This window comes from Physeter macrocephalus, chromosome 20 (genome assembly GCF_002837175.3).
Source record: "Physeter macrocephalus isolate SW-GA chromosome 20, ASM283717v5, whole genome shotgun sequence".
Taxonomy (NCBI): domain Eukaryota; kingdom Metazoa; phylum Chordata; class Mammalia; order Artiodactyla; family Physeteridae; genus Physeter; species Physeter macrocephalus.
In genome coordinates, this window is record NC_041233.1 from 46,398,291 (window position 1) to 46,419,301 (window position 21,011).

At 39.6% G+C, this 21,011-nt stretch overlaps 1 protein-coding gene across 3 annotated transcripts in view; it reads left to right on the forward strand.

Annotated features, from left to right (window-relative positions):
- Positions 1 to 21,011, forward strand: part of MINPP1 (multiple inositol-polyphosphate phosphatase 1) — a 114,434-nt gene that overhangs the window by 64,358 nt on the left and 29,065 nt on the right. The window contains exon 5 of one of the 3 annotated variants that reach the window (XM_028481032.2): positions 4,210 to 4,909. The exons of the other annotated variants lie outside the window; for them this stretch is intronic. Within the exon in view, the coding sequence (XP_028336833.1) occupies positions 4,210 to 4,237 (28 nt within the window). The 3' untranslated portion in view covers positions 4,238 to 4,909. Of the gene's footprint in view, positions 1 to 4,209; positions 4,910 to 21,011 lie in introns of those variants that run through there. 3 annotated transcript variants of the gene reach the window in all.

Here is a 21,011-nt window from a genome sequence, read left to right on the forward strand (position 1 = left end):
AGTGAGAGGCCCACGTACAGCAAAAAAAAAAAAAAAAAAAAGTATGATGACAGAGGAGTTCAGAGCAGTCAATCTGATGGTGGCCTGGTCTTTACTGAACCTGATTGTGAAGATATAATGTGCACTAGCTGGTAACAGCATTGGTGAAGGGTCATTCATTCTTGGCAGAGTCCAGAGGGAAAAGGCAAGCAGGTCAAAGGAGTCTAAGAAGCTATTAGAGATACTGGGTATAACTTGAGTCCTAGATCCAGGACTTGCTTTGACAAGGAATAATTGTAATAGCTCAAACTTTGACACCCTTGTTCTTTCTACAGCCCACCTTCCTGTCTATGACTTCATCTGTACATGAGAGGTAAAGAATATGTCTCATTTTATGCCTATAGTTTTAACTCTGTAGGCCAGTTGTTTCTCCTGTATGTAGGGCACTTCAAAATTTTTTGAAACTAAAAGAAAATTTTAACAGAATATGTCTAGGTGTTCATTTTTTTCTTACTTTTCATGTTCAGGTATATGATGGGCTCTTGAATTCCACGAACTGTGATACATCTTCATATCAGCAAAGTTTCCTATTGTTAATTTGTTGCTTATGTTTATCCTGGCTTGTATTTTAGGAATAATTATTATCTTGAATCTCTAGTCTCTGCCGTACATATTTATCACATTTTCACTCTTAGTTTTTTCTTTTTTCTTTTTTTTTCTTTTTTTGACCGCACCACGCGGCATATGGAACTTCCCGGACCAGAGATCAAACCCGTGCCCCCTGCATTGGAAGCACGGAGTCTTAACCACTGGACCAGCAGGGAAGTCCTCAGTTTTTTCTTGTTCCTTTTCTGTTTTTTTTTAAACTTGAGTAACCTTCTCTATTCCACTTCCTCCCACATACATGCCTTCCTCTCAGAAACACTGTCCCCAGTATCCCAAGAGCCACAGAGTTCAGATAACAGATATTCAGGGGGATAGCACTGCTAATGGGTCATTCTGAAGTTAACAGTGCAACATTCACATTTGCGCATGGTAAGGAAAACAAATGCCATAGAGTGAAGCTTGATTAATAGTTATAAAATCAAGGAGTTGAGAGAACACACTGAGAATGAATACTGAATTTCCAGCCAGTAGATCTCTTAGGTAGAAAACAGATGAAAACAATGAACAAATAAACAAATGAAAATCAAACCATTCATTAAAAAAATTGGTTATCTCTGTTTTTTCTTATGCTTCTTTCTCCAAATCGTTCTCCAAATCACTGCTTCAGTTTTCTTTCCTGTCAATGTGTGACTAATTCTGTGATTGTATTTATAACTTTTTTTTTAACAGTAGTCCCGTCCTCTTATACAACTTTTGATTTCTGATTCCATCTCAGCTAGCTCCGTTTTTAATCTGTTTGTTTTCTTACCCATAGTTCATCTTTTATTTCAAGCATCCATATTTTCCTAAATCTTATTCAGGGTACAAACCTGATGTTTTCTAAAATTAGTTAGGTTTCCTGTAGGAATATTTTCCAAACACACGTTATTCAGAAAACCTCAAATGCCAAATTCTCTGTCATTTATGTTATGTAATGTTTCATAGGCTCCCCCTACCACATTTTAAATATTGATTATCCTTGAAAAAGGAGAACTGTATTCAGCTCTGGTGAATGCCTGTAAACATGGGGCAATGGTCAGTGTTAGAATCCTCTGTCTGCATCTTAGACTGGAGGACTGGATGGGCAAACCACCTAGCCCATCTTTCTGTTAGCTTGCTGATTCCATTTTATTCTGAATCTGTTCACTCTAAGGGATAAATCCCCTGGCCCTTACAAGATAGGGCTTCCACTCTTCAAAACTGATCCCCCCACCCTCGGGGGGCAATCTTCTCTAGCAGTCTATAGTTCTGCCCATATTCACCACCCCACGTTTCCCTACTTAGAGCCCCTCGGTTATGTCCCCGGGCTTCTCATTCCAGGCTTTGCTACATAAACGTTCTTCTTGACATCTGACCGATGGCTGGGCAGCATTTCTAGTTTGTAATGCCACTGTAATTTTTTCATCTCCTCTCTTTGGGTTTGTGAGTATTTTATTGATAACAGGAAACAGGAGAAGGATAATCAGTATTGCTTGGCTTCTGCTCTCTGGAAGCTTTGGTTGAGAATCAATGGAGACTTTCCTGCTGGGCTTTCAGAAACTTTCCCCACTTTCTAATTTGCCTTGTCTCCCAAATAGGAATCCTGTGCTTCAGATCTCCTGGTTTCTTCCCCTCCTCTCTGAAACACCACCCTTATTCGCAGCCACCCTCTTCATAGTAGTTTCATAAGATGGGCTCCCGCAAAGCTGACTCCAAGGTGGAGATTAGGGTGTAGGGGGTTACTAAAGAGAGCTTGAGATCAACACCTATGGAAGGGACACAGGGAAGCAGGATTAAGCAGAAGTTGAACTAAGATGCCTTCCCAACGAAGACCTCAGGAGCTCTGGGGATGGAATGCCCCTTAAGATATCCCACACTGGGGCAAGAGGGGCAGGATTTTATATCCTCAGATGATCATTCTTCAGATGTGGTATGTCCTCGGAGAAGACATGACCTTGGGTGAGGCAGTTTAAATAGGGTTGACAGCTGAAGACATCTTCCAACAGCACTCCCAGCATCTGAGGGAATAAATCCCTCATTCCTGAAGGGGTACCATAGCCCAGAGTCTACCTCAGGCAGTCGTTGGTTAACACAGCAATACTTTGGCCTCTCGAGTCTTAAGGAACCGAATTGAAATAACACGGAGTGCCATCTTTCATTGGGTTGATTTAGGTAAAAGGCACGATTATAAACTTCTTGCAATCAATTAGAGTAGGACGACAACCAGATGGCCTTAGATTAATTAGAACCAGAATTGTTTAGAGCACTTCAAGCTAAAAACATTTTTTAAACATTTTTATGAGGTATAATTGACATATAACATTATATTTGTTTCAGGTTACAACATATGATTCCATATTTGTATATATTGCAAAATGATCACCACAGTCTAGTTTAGCATCTATCACCTTACACAGTTACAAAAAATTTTTTTTCTTCTGATGAGAACTTTAAAGATCTACTCTCATAGCAACTTTCTAATATGTAATACAGTGTTATTAACTATATTTACATTATTATAACTATATATGTTTATATTATTTACTAAAGACATGTTTTATGACAATTGTTAAAGAAACTACAGAATAGTATTAGATAAATATAATCCTCCAGTGGTAAGTAGTTAAAACTAATTAGGAGTTGCCTGTTTTGAGAGAAGACCAAGAATTAATACAAAGACTCCTGGTTTTGCAAAGAGAATTTATGTTGTCTCTATAATCTCCCTTCCTGTTATACAAGAGCCTGAAAGTAAAATGATCACAAACTTTAAATACCTATGGAAGAGATTTTTGTTTCATTCAACTGTGAAGCGAATCCCCCATTTATATCCTGTCACTTTACAAGTCAGCAAGCCCACATGAATGGAAACTATGACTTAGTTACTTGGTATATAATTCCTCAGAGACAGTTAATGACTAGAGATCAAAATAATTCAAATCAGGGATTACAAACCACATGCCTGCAGAAGAATGGGAATGGAATGGCGGTGCCTTTGATTTTTCAAGAGAAGCTAGAAATCCAGATTACTATGTGAAATTTCCAGATTTTTTAGTGTGCTAAATGAATTCAAACTTTAAAAAAACACCATGTGAGTCAAACAATAAATGTTATAAGGTGAAATCAGGTATGTAGGCTGCCAGACTGTCACCTCTGAGTTCAGCCTTTCATCAGAATCCTTTTTGGTGATGCTGTAGTTTATTATAACAGCATTTCCTTCAAAAACTTTGTTATAATGTTACCTTGGCCCCAGGATATTGTTGTTTAAATAGACAAACAACATCAAGAATATCACTAATATGCATTAAGATTATAAGTATATATTCCTTTGTATTTGGCAATAGTTCAGGTGAGTAAAAACCTTTAAGGCTTTTGACCAAAGGCCATTATAAAACTCTTAGAGACCAAAAATCTAGTACCTTTTGCTCTTCAAAGTTAGTACTGACATGGACTCATACTATTTCATATTATCAGTATCTCCTTTTTCCACTGGCAATAACATTTCCCTATTCTTGAGAACCACTCTTCCTTTTTCAGTCATGTGATTCCATTGGGAGCTGCCATGTTTTTGTCTTGTGCTGATTTCCTGTTCACTATTAATTGGTCTAGTCCTGAGCGTCTGACCCAAGGCAGATGAATCAGAGTTCCCTGAGAAAAGGAGTCAGGCCCTCTCTGGTGGCAGGAGCTGGCAGAAGACGTGTGGAAGAAGCTGGTCTGCAATGAGAGAGAAGAAAGCCTAGCTCACCTGCAGAGAAAAGCAGAGCAGGGGGAATTCCCTCGTGGACAGTGGTAAAGACTCCGCCTTCCAATGCAGGGGACACGGTCTCCATCCCTGGTCGGGGAACTAAGATCCCACATGCCCGGGGCAACTAAGCCTGCGAGGCTCAACTAGAGAGCCTGCATGCCACAAACAGCAGAGCCCATGCGCTCTGGAGCCTGCACACCACAACTAGAGAGAAGCCCGCACGCCACAACACAAGATCCCGCATGCCGTGCATGCCACAACGAAGACCCGACGCAGCCATAAATAAATAAATAAATAAATTTAAAACAAATAAATGTGCTTTCCTTTAAAAAAAGAAAAGAAAAGCAGAGCAGGTGATGGGGAAAGAGAGAGGGAGTCTTGGCTGCACTTGTGACCCTGGCTCCATTTGTTTCCGAGAACTCGCTGCATCGCTACACTACCTTCAGTCTGATTGTTCACAAAAAGATGCTCAACAGCACTTGTCACTAGGGAATACAAATCAAAACCACAGTGAAATACCTCTTCACAAACACTAAGGGGCTATAATAAAAAAAGAAAGACAATAGCATGTTTACATGAGAATGCGCAGAAATTGGAACCCACATTGATGGTGGGATTGTAAAATGGTGCAGCCACTTTGGAAAACAGCTTGGAATTTCCTCAAAAAGTTAAACATAGAGTTATCATATGACCCAGCGATTCCACTCCTAGGTATATAACCAAGAAAATTGGAAATGGATGTCCACACAAAACTTATACATGAACGTTCATAGCAGCATTATTTATAATAGCCCCAAAGTGGAAACAACCCAAATATCTATCAACTGGTGAACTGACAAATACAATGTGATAAATTCATACAATGGAGTCCTATTCAACTTTGAAAGAAATGCAGTACTTAACCATGCTACAGTGTTTATTAACCTTAAAATCATTATGCTAAGTAAAAGGATCCATTCACAAAAGATCACATATTATATGAATGCACTTATATGAAATGTCCAGAATAGACATATTCATAGAGAAAGATACAGAAAGAAGATTAGTGGTAGCTAGAGGCTAGAAGGAGGGGAGAGAGGAGAGTGAATGTTTATGAATATAGGGTTTCTTTTGGGGTGGAAAATATTCTAAAGTATTGTGGCAATAATGGGTTCCATAACTCTGAATATACTAAAAACCACTGAATTGTACACTTTAAAAGGATGAATTTTATGTTATAAGAATTATATCTTAATTAAGCTGTTATAAAAAGCAACTAGGTATAATTGCTTCACAATAATTTTGTCTCTCTTTTTCAGAAAATGACAGTATTTCATTTAACCAGCCTATAAGAAATCTAATAACTAGAAGGAATCAACAAATACATATAATAACCATCAGCAGTTACAACGTTTATCACATAGAATGAAGAATGTAGTAGATGAAAGGCTGGGAATATAAAAAGGGGCTTAAAAAGATTTAGAAGGTGGGGTTCAAACAAAGTCCCTGCCCCTGGTGTGGTCTGGTTCAGGAAGGAGGCTCTGTGTCAGGGCCACCTCATCTGGCTCTGTATACGGTTCACTGCACAAGGGCACAAAGCTAACAGGGAAAAAGGGTTGAGCTTGGTCTGTTCTCTGCCCCCAAAGCCACGTGCTCTGATGTACCTCAGGGTATATCTGTCCAGAGAGGGCACCTTCTTCACAAAGATGCCATGTTTCCTAATGAATGCCCTCAATAAAGAATATAATAAACAAGAGGCAGGTGGTGACAGACACCAAAGAGGGTGGTCACCAAGTTAAGGAAGTCTTCCTGAAAAAAAGTGAGATTGAATTGGTCAAATAGAGAAAAATAGGTCCGGGGGAGTGAGGGGGATATTGGAGGCATTGAGAGAGGTGATAGAAGCTAAATGAGGAAGCTGGAGTGTACAGAGCATAGTCAGGGGAAGTATGGGGCCCCGTCCATCCACTTGGCAAATGCTTACTGAGCACCCCGGGGGGCCAGGCAACCCCTGGGGGCCAGGCCCCGCACTAAGCCCTGGGACCAAAACAGCTGAGGCACAGCCTCTGACCAAACATCTGCTAGGAGAGGGGAACCAACAGTCACACCACAGTGAGATAAATGCTGACGGTGGAATGTTTAAAAGTTTCTAGGTTCTCTATAAACAGAGAAAGAGTGATCCAGGTAAGGAGTACTTTTTATTCTGCAGATGTCAGGAGAAAATCCTGGCCAGTGAGTGCAGCAGGAAAAAAATATAACTGGAAGTGCTTTCCTATGTAAATAAAACTGATTAGGAACTCTGCTTGGAACTCTGATGGATGTTAGACCTGGGAAATAGGCTCTCTGAGGCTGATTTATTTTATGGCTATTTAATTGTCCCCAAGCTATCGTCTCAGATCAAATTGGGTATGAAAACACTCTATAAACGGCATATCCTGTGTTTCATTTTTGCTTGAAGAAGTTGATTTTTTAAAAATTCTTCTTCCAACAAAGATCGTGTGGCCCAGACTCTGAGGTGGAAAAATAGATGGCATCTCTATGCAGGGCTGGGGAATGGCAAAGTAGAAATGTTGAAAAGTCAGAGGAATGAGGAATCTAGCAATGAGTCCATTTTTTTTTCATTATTTATATCCTGGAAGCTTTCAAAAATAAATTTTAACACGTTATGGAAATGTGTGAGCATTTAATTCAGCATAAAAGGGAAGGCAAGTGAAGCAAAAATATGGGTGATGAATATGAAGGCTGAATTGATTAAGATACTTTGAGATGCATGTGGTAAAAACCCATCTAACCTAATTTTAGCCAAAAGGGTGATTGAGTGACTCAAGTAGGTAAGAAGTCCAGGAGTGCATCTAGCATCAGATAAGGCTGAATCCAGGAGCTCAGAAAATGTCACTAAGGCTAAGTCTTTTTTTCTCCTGACTCTTTTTTTCCCTTTCTTCTTCTCTAGTCCTGTCTTTTATTGTATTGACTGCATTTCTTTTTTCCACATTTCCTTCTTCTACTGTTTTATGTATGTGTGTGCATGTAAGTGGTTACTTTAAAATATTTAAACACATAATTTAATCAGTATCTCTATTCTCCAAGCACAAAAAGACACAATTTACTTCTCTCTACACTATTCCTCCCAACTCCCGTGTTACTACTCTCTGAAATTTTGGTTTCAGCTTGTTTTTAAACACATAATTTTAAAAACGTATTCATTTTGATTTAATACTATATTTCTGATGATTTATTTGCTCACTGTGACTTTTTGCACCCTTCCTTTAGATTTACTTTTCTTCTTGGGGGAGTACACCCTAGTATATTTTATTCAAAGAGAATCTTTGGATAGTAAACTTTCCAAATATTCATATGTCTGAAAATGTCTTTATTTTGTCTTTCTACTTGGATAATAATTTGGCTAGATATAGAATTCTGGGTCCAAAATTATTTTCCTTTAGCACATTGACTGCTGACCTCCAGTGTTGCTGATAATCTCATTCTCATTCCTTCCTTGTATTATTATGTCTTTTCCCTCTGATAGCTTTTAGATGTTCACTTTATCTTGGATGCTCTGGAATTTTACATGATATACCTTAGAGTGTGTTCTTAATTTATTCTCTTATACACTTGATGGGAATTTTCTATTTAAGCACTCATTTTTTCCCTACAGTTTTGGGATGTTCTTCCTAGTATCTCTTCAGTATTATCTCTTCACTATTTTCTTCTATTCTCTGCTTCTGACACTCTATTAAATAGGTATTGGAGGGTTTGCATGTGTCCTCTTCTCTTTGAACTCTTCTTTAACATTGTCATTCTCTTTATTCTGGGAGATAAACTTTGTTTGACCTTACAGTTTACCCATTCATTCTTCAGCAGTAAAGAAGCTGCTATGAAGCTCATTTTTAAATTTTTTATTTCAATAACTATATTTTCATTTTAACATTTCTAGTTGATTCTAGTTCTAGCATGTTCTAGTTTCAAACTTTCTCTTGTTTTATGGATTTTATTCCCATCTAAATTTGTTTCTTTGAGGAGTTTGAGAATATCCTCACTGGGGAGCTCCCCCTCCCCACTCCCAGTATTCATTGATACTGAACAATAAAAGTATGTCTATGAATAGAGTAAATTGAAATAAATGTCCTAAGAACTAGAAGCTTCTAAGGGTTGGAGAACCAAGAATATTCTCCTCTCCTCTCTTTCTAGTTTCCATCTTCTCAAAGGATAGCACTTGGGAATGAAATAGGTTACTAAAATGAATTTGACCCACTTAGAAATAGTTATAAGAAATTATATTCCTCCAGAGAAGAGCTAGGAAGTTATTTTCCTGTTTCTCTTTCCTTTCCAATCTTGATAAAAAGCACAAAGGACACATAAATCAGGATCAAAAGTTTGCAGATGAAATATTATGACAAGGCAGACTAAGACAACAAACATACAGAATCACAATGACCAGTACTCTTGGCATCCACAAGTTTGCAATCTGAAGCTTAAAGAGTGACACAAAACCAGTTACAAGAAGTGAGAGTAAATTGTGTCTTTATCATTTGAAATCTGAGATCAATAATCAGGTAAAACTGCAATTTGGATTTGGAAGAGATTTAGCTTCTCCGCCTTAATAATTCTATTTGAAACCTGAACTTTGCTGGGAGGGCTAAGTAATTTGAGTTTCTTAAGGCTACACTAAGAAGCCTTGAGTTTTGCTTAATTGTTTCTCAATATGGAACAAAAAGAAAACATGAAACAACTGGTTTTGATTAGGCGGAATGAACATTTAGACCTGCTAATGTGGAACCACTCTATTACAGCCCAATAAAACGAACTGTCACTTAGATAATTTCATCATTGCTAATTATATTTCCCCTTTCTCCTTTTGCCCCAAACAGTATTTTACTCTCCAAAGTTCATTTTTCTTACAGTTTGACTTGTTCCTTCTTTCAAAGATAATACATTAGAAATAATCATTGATAAATATAAATTTGTCTGACAACTTAGAAATATCATGGAGCAGGATGGGAAACCTCTGAACTATTTAGTTTGCTAGGTGTTTTTTAGCTTATATATTGTTCAAGTAACTTACCTCCTGCGTCACTTTAAAAAAGTAATGCATTTTGCTAACAATAAATTGGCAATTGTCAGTGTTAAATGACAGACTTAAGTAATTTTTGTTTTGTTTCGTTTCGTTTTCTGAGTCTTTTGCAAGAATTGTTCTTTCATGATGTCATGGAAGAGAAAACAAATTTATCAAGAAGCTTGGAAGCTTGCTTTGAGTTATAACCAGACCACTATCAAAATATGTTTGTTCACTGGAAAACCTGTTTTACAAGTGGATTTTCATTGTGTTTTGGGGAAACTTTTTGTGCCAAATGAATCAGCAAAAACATTTTCTAAATCCTGTTGGAACCACAACCTGAATTTACTAATGATATTTCAAAATCACATTTTGTTATAAATACCTTGTACAGTAAAAATGATGGATATATGTTAAATATATTTATAATTTCATCTATTTAAATGAACCACTGTGCTATATAAACTGCTGGTCTTAGGCACCAGGTTAGAACACAGCTTTTCAAAAATTTATTTCAAAACCTGAGAAAATCAAACATACCCATTACTGAAATCTGTCCCTTTAGTCTGTGAAATGAATTGCTTCATTGAAACCTAGTTGTTCCTACCAAATCCCCTTGTTATCCATTGGCTTTAAATGGATAGACAGTTTTAGAATTTTCCAAAAGTGATCACAGAACTGACTCAAGCCTTCTGAATCTGTTGGACTAGTGGTGTTTTGTGGTCTGGCTCACAAACGTTAAGGTTACTCCAGTCTTCACTAGAACCACAAGTCTTGCCCTTGGCAGATTTAAATATTCAAGTTTTCAAACATGTGCTAGAAGAAGAAGGGAGAAAGGTGATAGGAATAATCCGTGCCCAGGGTCCACAATTACCTCTCACAATACCTTGTTAAAACGGAGTGTCCGGGCTTCCCTGGTGGCGCAGTGGTTGAGAGTCCGCCTGCCGATGCAGCGGACACGGGTTCGTGCCACCGTCCGGGAAGGTCCCACGTGCCGCGGAGTGGCTGGGCCCATGAGCCATGGCCGCTGAGCCTGCGCGTCCGGAGCCTGTGCTCCGCAACGGGAGAGGTCACAGCAGTGAGAGGCCCGCGTACAGCAAAAAAACAAAAACAGAGTGTCCTTCTGATTTGGCAATGTGCTGGATTGTGCTAATGCCAGATTAAAAACAAACATTCTGGTATCAGATAAATTTCCTAATTACCATTTAGATGGTATAGACCATATGACTCTCTAAAATATTTGCCTCTCTAAAATGTGTAGGTAGAGAGGGGCCACATTATTTTTAACACAAGCAAACAAATAAATAAGCTATGGGATTACCATGAGAATCTCAGTAAGCACTCATGTATGAGCATAGTGCTAGATACTTATCAAGCACATAATAATTGGTTAAATACCAGTCCAGTGCCTTATGCTTTATAGGTGATATCAATTAGCTATTGCTGTATAACAAACTACCTCAAAAATCAGTGGGTTAAAACAGTGACCATTTACTGTTGTTCAGGAGTTTATTAATCATCTGAATGGTTCTTTGGTTGTGGATGGACTCACTCATGTATTTGTAGACAGTTGTGGTGCACTTGTAGACAGCTTTTCAGATTTTTGGATGGGCTCATTCATAGGTTTGAGGGTCAGTAGGATGCTGGTCTAAGATGGACCTGGCTGGAATGAATCAGCTCTGCTCCATGTGGCCTCCCATCCTTCAGCAGGTTAGCCTGGGCTTGTTCACATGGCAGTTACAGGGCCCCAGGAGATAGACCAGAAGCAGGCAAAGCCATTTGGGGCCTAGGCTTTGAACAGATACATCATTGCTTTAACCAAATTCTGCTGTCAAAATTTTTGCCAGAGCAAATCACAAAGTCAACCTGTGTTAAAGAAGTTGGGGAAATATTCTCCACCTTTTGGTGGGAGTGACCAAGTTACATTGCAAAGTACATGGATACGTGGAAGGGTGGATAATTGGAGCTAGTTTCGCAATTAGGCTGCTACATAGATTTTCAATTAATGTGAGAGAATATGTGAAAGTAAGGGAGTTCACTTATAAGCTGCTGAATAATGATGTTTGTATTTGGAGTTTCCATTTCCTTTAAATTTTAGGTTTGAAGTTTGGGTTCTTTGATTCTTTGGTGGTGTGCAATAGAAATTGTAGGTAGCAGGACAAAAAAAAAAAGAAAAAAAGAAAAGAAAGAAGAAGATATATAGGATAGCTCACAGAATCTAAGGATGAGCTTCAGCAAGGACAGGAACCCTGGATCACCTAGAATTTAGATAGCAAGAATTAATCCATTCAGGACACTGCCTTGGGTTTCAGATTTCCTGGAGAGAAAGTCCAGTTGGCCTCTGGATTAGCTGCCCAGGCCTTGGTCAAAGGAGGGCCAGATACCTTGATTCTAAAGTCTTACCAAGAGTGCAAGCAAAGAGGCTGGACAGTTCTCCAAGATAAAATGGAGTTCACTACCAGATGAAGGGAATTCAGGGCAGGCAAATACAACTGTATCCTCTACAAAGTTTAAACAGCTTAATCCTAGAAAAGCAGATCTGGTAGTGGTTAAATCCCTACTGGTGTGGGCATGGAGGAGTCAACTGTCATGTCCTTTCTTATCACTCTTCCCAGTAGGTAAAATTTAGAAAGTAGCCAGAGGCAAAGGACGCAGATTATGCAGAGAGGGAAGATAAATTAGAGGTGGCTTTCCTCTACCCATTCAACGACAGGCAACCATTTACTTCTTTAATTTAATTCTTCATCTGCCCTGGCCTGATCAAAGCGTAGTCTACAGATAGCAGCCTTTGCTCTGCTTCAAAAAATGTGGGAAATGTATGGCCAAAGAGAGAAGATACGTAGGAGTCGTATTAAGTTAGGAATGCTTCTGGCTGCTGGTGACTTTACTCATAGGACACTTATTGTTACTGAGTAGGAAGTCCCAAAGTAGTGGTCCCAGGGTGGGCCCAGAAACTCACCAGAGTCCTCTAAGGACCCCATCCTCAGTGTAGCAGCAGTGTCTCCTCATAGCTACAAGAGGGCTGCTGCAGCTCCCAGCATCATGTCCTCACAGGACAGCATCTCTAGCAGAAAGGAGAGAGGAAAGAGAAAAAAAAGGCTTTTGCTTTGCTTGCCTCCCTTTAACTAACACCCTTCAGTGTTATCCTTTAACACCCTTACATGTTATTGGCCAGAACATGACCATTCTTAAACCAGTTACTATAGAAGGGGAAAGAGGTCGCCACAACGGGCCTAGACCAATTTTAGTTCAATCTCTCAGGTTAGGCACGTTGCCTCCGACATTTATGGTGCCTCCACTCACATTTACTTGGCCTTGTCCCTAGTTCCAGCCCCAAAGGGGGTCAGGGCTGGCTTCATGGGGCATGGGACCTGTGTAGTTGCACAGGGCCTCTCGTTTAGAAGGGCTTGGTTTAATGCTCTTCTGTTGCTGTCTTGAAATTCTTAATAATTTTTAACAGAGAACCCAGCCTTTTCATTTTGCACTGGATCCCACAAATTATGTAGCCAGTCCTGGCTGGGGTGGGCATAGGCCTTGACTCAATTCTCCCCGACAGCCCTTGCTGCAGGCAGGCACCCGTGGGTGCACTCAGTCAGCTGGTGGACATGCATAGCTTGGAAGGGTGGCAGGCTAACACCCCCAAACTCTAACTACTACAGCACAGAAACAATGGAGAAATGCTCACGCGTCCCATCCTTCAGGGGCATTCTGCACGCTTCTTAGAAGGTCCCGGTGGAATCCACCTCCATTGCCCACAGCAGTGACCTTGATAACATACTCTTCTATTGGCTTTTCTTCTTTCTCTGTCCAACTCTACTCAGGCCCTCATTCCTAGTCCCTGGAATCACCTTACAAATAAATACTTGCACACTAGTCTTGTCTCAGGCTCTGCCTTCGGGAAAATCCAAGCTCAAATACCATCCAAAAAAAATCATGGTTTGGGACTTCCCTGGTGGCCCAGTGGGTAAGACTCCGCACTCCCAATACAGGGGACCTGGGTTCAATCCCTGGTCGGGGAACTAGATCCCACATGCATGCTGCAACTAAGAGTCTGCATGCCACAAATAAGAGCCCACATAGCGCAATGAAGATCCCGTGTGCCGCAACTAAGACCCAGCACAGCCAAAATAAATAATAAATAAATAAATAAATATTTTTTGAAAGAAATGTTTAAAAAAAAATCATGGTTTCCTGTCAAGAAGTGTATATGGCTGTTTGTCCTTTGGTTAAGCAACACGAACAATGTCAGTGATAGTTCTTGTGGGATAATACAGGGGAATCACCCCAGATCCTGTATCCCTGACTTGCAAAAAATAAATCTAACATTTGTTGAGTATCTACTGTGTGCCAGACACTGTGCTGTTTTTAGATATATTCTCTTATTTCAGCTGCACAACAGCCATATACAGTAGTTGTCCTTATCTCCATTTTACAGATGAGAATACCAAGGATCAGAGAAGTTGAGTGATTCCCCAAGGCCAGTAGGTGGAAGACCAGGAATTCAAACACAACTTATCTGGGTAGTCTTCCCACAGTGTCACCCTACTGAAAGAAAAGACATTAGATCTATGGGCCAACTAACCGGCAATGTGGGGATATGTGTGCAGCCATGCTCTGAGCTTCGTGATCACTCATACAGTACAAAGCACTTCCTGAAGAACAGCTAGTGCGCAGGTATGCCAGCAAAGGGGCAGGCTTTCCTCGTAGTTTTTGATTCTTCTATCAAATTTCACAGCAGTGTTTCAGGAACAGGGTGGTGGCCGGCACATTGCTCATGCATTTTCTCCAAACCAGTAAGAACCTGGCAACTGTATTTTCCAAGCCTGGCTAGACAGATCATTCTATTTTGCTTTGTCACTTTCAAGAGAGTATTCTGCTCCTTCACAGACTCAGGGCTGTGTAGCAGACTACATTTTTTTTATAGAGTGTTCTGGATAATGAGGTCAGGCAAACATTTGAAGAGACAGATCACAGACTACAGGGACACCACTGTCTTTTTCCAGGGCAAGTGGAGAAAAGAAATTGGACACTGGACCAGACAACGTCTGCGGTACCAGCTGAATTGGTAAAGCAAGCCAACGCCTGGCTAGCAGTCAGGGACACAACTGAAGAAAGAACTGTAAGATTATTATTCTCGAAGGATGTATTTTTAGTTCACAGTATCTAAGGTGTGACCCTCGCCTGTGGAGAAACACAGAATGGAAATTTGCTTAGTACCAAATTGCCACCACATGATGAAGAACTGAAATGAGTTAAAATTATAACTTCAGACAATTTTCCAGTAGAGACTCTCAGATTAGCTTTTATTTTAATCATGTATATAAATTCCTTTGGTATTCTTAATATAAACTAAGATTTGATATGTCAGTACCTCTTGCTGATTTTCTTATATCCATTTCCCTGAGGTTTCTTTCCTGACTGTCCTCTAACAAGACACCAAAGCAGTGGCCTCTAACTTTGTTGACTGTGCTCCACATCCATAAAAGCCCTCGTGTAGGGGCTTCCCTGGTGGCGCAGTGGTTGAGAGTCCGCCTGCCGATGCAGGGGACACGGGTTCGTGCCCCGGTCCGGGAAGATCCCACGTGCCGCGGAGTGGCTGGGCCCGTGAGCCATGGCCGCTGAGCCTGCACGTCCGGAGCCTGTGCTCCGCAACGGGAGAGGCCACGACAGTGAGAGGCCCGCGTACCGCAAAAAAAAAAAAAAAAAAAAAAAGCCCTCGTGCATTAATATCCAATATATGTATATTTACATATTTAGAAACCATATCCCTGTACTGCTGCATTACTGTTTTATGTACAATATGAAATAGGCCAGAATTAAAATTTAAAGGATAAGATAAAGGTTAAACTATCTTAAAGGTACTTTTAAATTACATTTTAATTAGTGACAGTACACAAAATTGTTTTTGCTAGTGAGAGCAAGATGATTAAATATACCTTTTTCTTTAAAAAAAAACCAGTTTGTGGACTTCCCTGGTGGTCCAGTGGTTAGTACTCCGAGCTTCCACTGCAGGGGGCGCGGGTTCAATCCCTGGTCGGAGAACTAGGATCACACATGCTGTGCAGTGCGGCCAAAAAATAAAACAAACAAACAAACAAAAAAAACCAGTTGTGACTGTGATGCTGCAGTTCAAAATTTTGGACTAGTTCAGTTTATTACAATACTTGTATTTTTAAAATCTTTTAAAAATTGAGATATAATTCACATACCATAAAATTCACCCTTTAAATTTATACAATTCAGTGGTTTTTAGCACATTCACAAAGTCATGCAACAATCACCACTATCTAATTTTAGAATATTTTCATCACCTCCAAAAGAAACCCCATACTCATCAGCAGTCACTCCAATTTCCTTCTCCCACTGGCCCCTGGCAACCACTAATCTATTTTCTGTCTTTATGGATTTGCCTATTATGGACATTTCACATAAATGGATTCGTACAATATATGGCTTTCTGTGTCTGGCTTCTTTCACTTAGCATAATGTTTTCAAGATTCATCCATGTTGTGGCATGTATCAGTACTTCATTCTGTTTGATGGCCATATAATATTGTATTGTATAGATGTACTACATTATCTTTTATTTCTTCATCAGTTGATGCACATTTGGGTTGTTTCCACTTTTTGGCTATTATGAATAATGCTGCTATGAACATTTATGTACAGGCTTTTGTGTGGACTTAAAAAATTGCCTGTACAAGCTTTTGTGTGGACTTGAAAAATTGCCGAGTCATGTGGTAACTCTATGTTTAACCATTTGAGGAAATGCCAGATGGTTTTCCAAAGTGGGTGCACCATTTTACAATCCCACCAGCAGTCTTATGAGGGTTCCAATTTCTCCATACCCTCACCGGCACTTGTTATTGTCTGTCTTTTTATTATAGCTGTCTTAGTGAGTGTGAGTGGTATCTCACTGTGGTTTTGATTTACATTTCCCTAATCACTAATGATGCTGAGCATCTTTTCATGTGCACGTTGGTAGTTTGTATATCTTCTATGGAGAAATGTCTATTCAAATTCTTTCTTCATTTTTAAGTTGTTATTTATCTTTTTATTGTTGAGTAATAAATTATATATTCTGGACACTAGACCCTTATTGAATATATGATTTACAAATTTTTTTTTATCTTGTGGGTTATCTTTTCACTTTTTTGATAGTGGCCTTTGAAGAACAAAAGCTTTTATTTTGATGAAGTCAATTACCTCTTATGTTTATTTGGTTTCATATGCTTTTGGTGTCATATCTAAAAAACCAGTGCCTAATCCAAAGTCCTAAAGCTTTACATCTATGTTTTCTTCTAAGAGTTTTATATGTTTAGTTATTACATTTAGGTCTTCAATCCAGTTTGAGTTCATTTTTGTATATGGTGTGCGGAAGGGGTTCAACTTTATTCTTTGAATGTGGATAGCTAGTTGTGCCAGCATATTTGTTGAAAACACTATTCTTTCCTTCATTGAATTGTCATGGTAAGCTTGTCAAAAATCAACTGAACCTAGGGACAGGACAGGAATAAAGACACAGACGTAGAGAATGGACTTGAGGACACAGGGAGGGGGAAGGGTAAGCTGGGATGAAATGAGAGAGTAGCATGGACATATATACACTACCAAATGTAAAATAACCAGCTAGTGGGAAGCAGCTGCATAGCACAGGGAGATCAGCTTGGTGCTTTGTGACCACCTAGATGGGTGGGATAGGGAGGGTGGGAGGGAGGAAGACGCAAGAGGGAGGAGATATGGGGATATATGTATATGTATAACTGATTCACTTTGTTATAAAGCAGAAACTAACACACCATTGTAAAGCAATTATACTCCAATAAAGATGTTAAAAAAAAATCAACTGACTGTAAATGTATGTTTTTTTTTTAACTCTCAATTCTATTCCATTGATCTGTATGTCTCACTACCTGGTTCTTAATGTATGTCTCTGCTGAAACAATAACTCACGAAGATTCTTAGATCAAATGGGAAAAAAAAATTCATCATTGGCTCCTTTTACTCATAATTTTCTATCACATTCACCAGTTATGCAGATGTTTGGCTGAAGATCTGGCTAGTGAATTTCCATCTTTTCTGATGTCTGTGAGTTGTTCTTGCAAACCAATAGATACACATTGCATTTTTCCCCTTTTTAACACATATATACAAAACTCACTAAAACTCTTCATTTAGAAGATTTTTAAAACAGGTTAGCAAATTCTCCTTCCATATTTTCAAAAGTGCAACTATGAGAGTATTTAGACAGTGCTATTACATTTATGTAATTTTAGCAACAAAAACTGCAGGACAATGGATACATTTTCAAAGATTCCTTTACAAAATGTTCTTTCCATACCTCAAGTTTACTAGCTTGCTGTTTAGAGGGGACTTAATTTCTTTCTGTAAAGATTGTACTAGGAAGTGTGAGAAATGTCAGCTCTTCAATTTTATTGTTACTTGTGTTTACATTATTAGTATCCTCTTCAACCTGTGGTTTCTTTGCAGTAAATTTTTTAAAAAATTTATTTATGTTTTGCTGTGTTGGGTCTTCGTTGCTGTGCACAGGCTTTCTCTAGCTGCGGCGAGCAGGGGCTACTCTTTGTTGTGGTGCGCAGTCTTCTAATTGCGGTGGCTTCTCTTGTTGCGGAGCATGGGTTCTAGGTGCGCAGGCTTCAGTAGTTGTGGCACGTGGGCTCAGTAGTTGTGGCTTGCGGGCTCTAGAGCACAGGCTCAGTAGTTGTGGCTCACGGGCTTAGTTTCTCCGCGGCATGTGGGATCTTCCCGGACCAGGGCTTGAACCCGTGTCCCTTGCATTGGCAGGCAGATTCTTAACCATTGCGCCACCAGGGAAGCCCTGCAGTAAATATTTTTAAGCTAATGTCCACTTTGAGAGTATGTTAGTTAAAACTTCATAATATAATCTGTTGGGTTTTTTCTTTTTATTTCATTAGTTTCTTCATCTACTTTTATTATTTCCTTCTTTCTAGATTTTTAGGGGTCATTCTGGTGTTCTTTCTGAAACCTACCAAGTTGGGTGTTTTTAACTTTTAACAGTTCTTTTTTCTAATGTGTTTAAATTTTCTTCAAAGAGCAGCTTTATTTGCATCTACAAGTTTGGATAGTATTTTTAATATTACTCGTTTTCAAGTGTTTTCTAATTTCCATATAATTTCTATGTTGATCCATAAACTACTTACTAGTACAATTTTAAAATTTCTAGTATATGGGGGGGTCTTTATTTGTTGTTTTTATTGATTTTTCAGATGGATGCATTGTTGTCAGAAAAAGTGATCTTCATATTACTAATTCTTGCACTTTGTTGAGACATGTTCTGCAGCTTAATACCTGGTGGGTTTTTGTAAATATCTGCCCAGAGTTAGCCCTACTGCAAAGTTTGAGGGCCCAGTTTCCACAGAAGACTGCCCTCACTTCCCACACCCACTCTAAGGAGTTTCAGCCAACTACAAAGTTAACAGGAACAGTCCCCAAGATTGCTCTCACTTCTGACACCAACTGCAACTTCAGAGGATCCCAGAATCACTCTCAGATTTAATACCTTGCACAGAGAACTCATAGAACTCACTGAAAGTTCTTATGCTTATGGTTATGGTTCATTACAAGGAAAGGATTAAAATCAGCTAAAGAAAGAGACACATTGGGCAGAGTTTGAGGGGTACCCAATGCAAAGCTTCCATTGTCCTCTCCTGTGGAGTCAGGATGGCTTACCCTCCTGGCATCGATGTGTGACAGTGTGCAAAGAGTGCTGCCAACCAGAGAAGTGCATCAGAGCCTCAGTGTTCAGAGGTTTTTAAAAATTTTAACCTAATTTTTAAAAAAGTTTCAGGTGTACAATGTATTGATTTAAGAAGTATTCAGGGACTTCCCTGGCGGTCCAGGGGTTAAGACTCTGCACTTCCACTACAGGGGGCACGGGTTCAATCCCTGGTGGGGGAACTAAGATCCCGCATGCCCGACAGCGCAGCCAAAGAAAAAAAGAAGTATTCAGAGTTTTTATTGGGGCTCCAATGTGTAGATGTGATTGATTGACAGATTGATGGATTGCCCACAGAGTTGAACTCAGTCTCCAGGTCGACCTTTACCACGTGACCCAAAGTGCCCACTCTACATGTTCTGAGAAACAACAGGAGTAAAGCTTAGGAGTTAAGTCTTGGAATTTTCTCATTTCTGGAAACCTCCGTTTAACCAACTGAATCTGGCCCAAGTTTTCCAGGCCCAGGTCCTACTCTCCCCAGTGGATAAAAAGTCTCTTGAATTACTCTCACTTTGAAGGCAGACTTTCTTTTGTAAACCTGATCAATAAAGAAACTAGATCTTTGTAAGAAAAGCCAGTCCCTGTCAAATTCTTTTAGCTTTACAGCAAACCTAAAATAATACTTTCTCCTGTGGCCCTTTTTTATGACCCTCAGTTTGAATAATTTCCTCTTCCCTGTATGATTCATAAAAACTTTGCTGCTGGGTTAGAGCACTTATCAGATTGTTTTCCTTCGCAGTTGTTTATTTACTCTTCACTAGACCGTGATTTCCTACTTTATTTATTTTTGTATCTGCGGTACAGCCTAATCCAGAGCAATGACTACTGTACTGAATGAACTGGAGCTTTGAGATACAAAGGACTGGCAGGAATAAGAAAAAGTCACAGTTGGTACAAAGTTTATCTAGATCAAGTCACTGGTATTTCTATAAGAAGGTGGACTCCAAGATAACACAGAGAAATTATCTTTTTTTTTTTAAGATTTATTTATTATTTATTTATTTATTTTAGTTACTTTTGGCTGTGACGGGTCTTAGTTGCAGCACACGGGATCTTTGTTGAGGCACGAGGGATCTTTGGTTTTGGCGCGTGGACTCTTCGTTGTGGCGCACGGGCTTCTCTCTAGCTGTGGCGTGCAGGTTTTCTATTCTCTAGTTGTGGCGCGCAGGCTCTAGGGCACATGGGCTCTGTCATTGTGGCACGCAGGTTCCAGAGCGTGTGCGCTCTGTAGTTTGTGGCATGCGGGCTCTAGTTGAGGCACGCAGGCTCAGTAGTTGTGGCGCATGGGCTTAGTTGCCCCATGGCATGTGGGATCTTAGTTCCCCGACCAGGGATTGAACCTGCGTCCCCTGCATTGTAAGGCAGATTCTTTTCTTTTTTTTTTTTTTAACATCTTTATTGGAGTACAATTGCTTTACAATGGTGTGTTAGTTTCTGCTTTATAACAAAGTGAATCAGTTATACATATACGTATGTTCCCATATCTCTTCCCTCTTGCGTCTCCCTCCCTCCCACACTCCCTATCCTTTGTTTTTCTCTTTCTGACTTACTTCACTCTGTATGACACACTCTAGGTCCATCCACCTCACTACAAATATCTCAATTTCGTTTCTTTTTATGGCTGAGTAATATTCCATTGTATATATGTTCCACATCTTCATTATCCATTCATCTGTTGATGGACGCATAGATTGCTTCCGTGTCCTGGCTATTGTAAACAGTGCTGCAATGAACATTTTGGTACATGACTCTTTTTGAATTATGGTTTTCTCAGGGTATATGCCCAGTAGTGGGATTGCTGGGTCGTATGGTAGTTCTATTTGTAGTTTTTTAAGGAACCTCCATACTGTTCTCCATAGTGGCTGTATCAATTTACATTC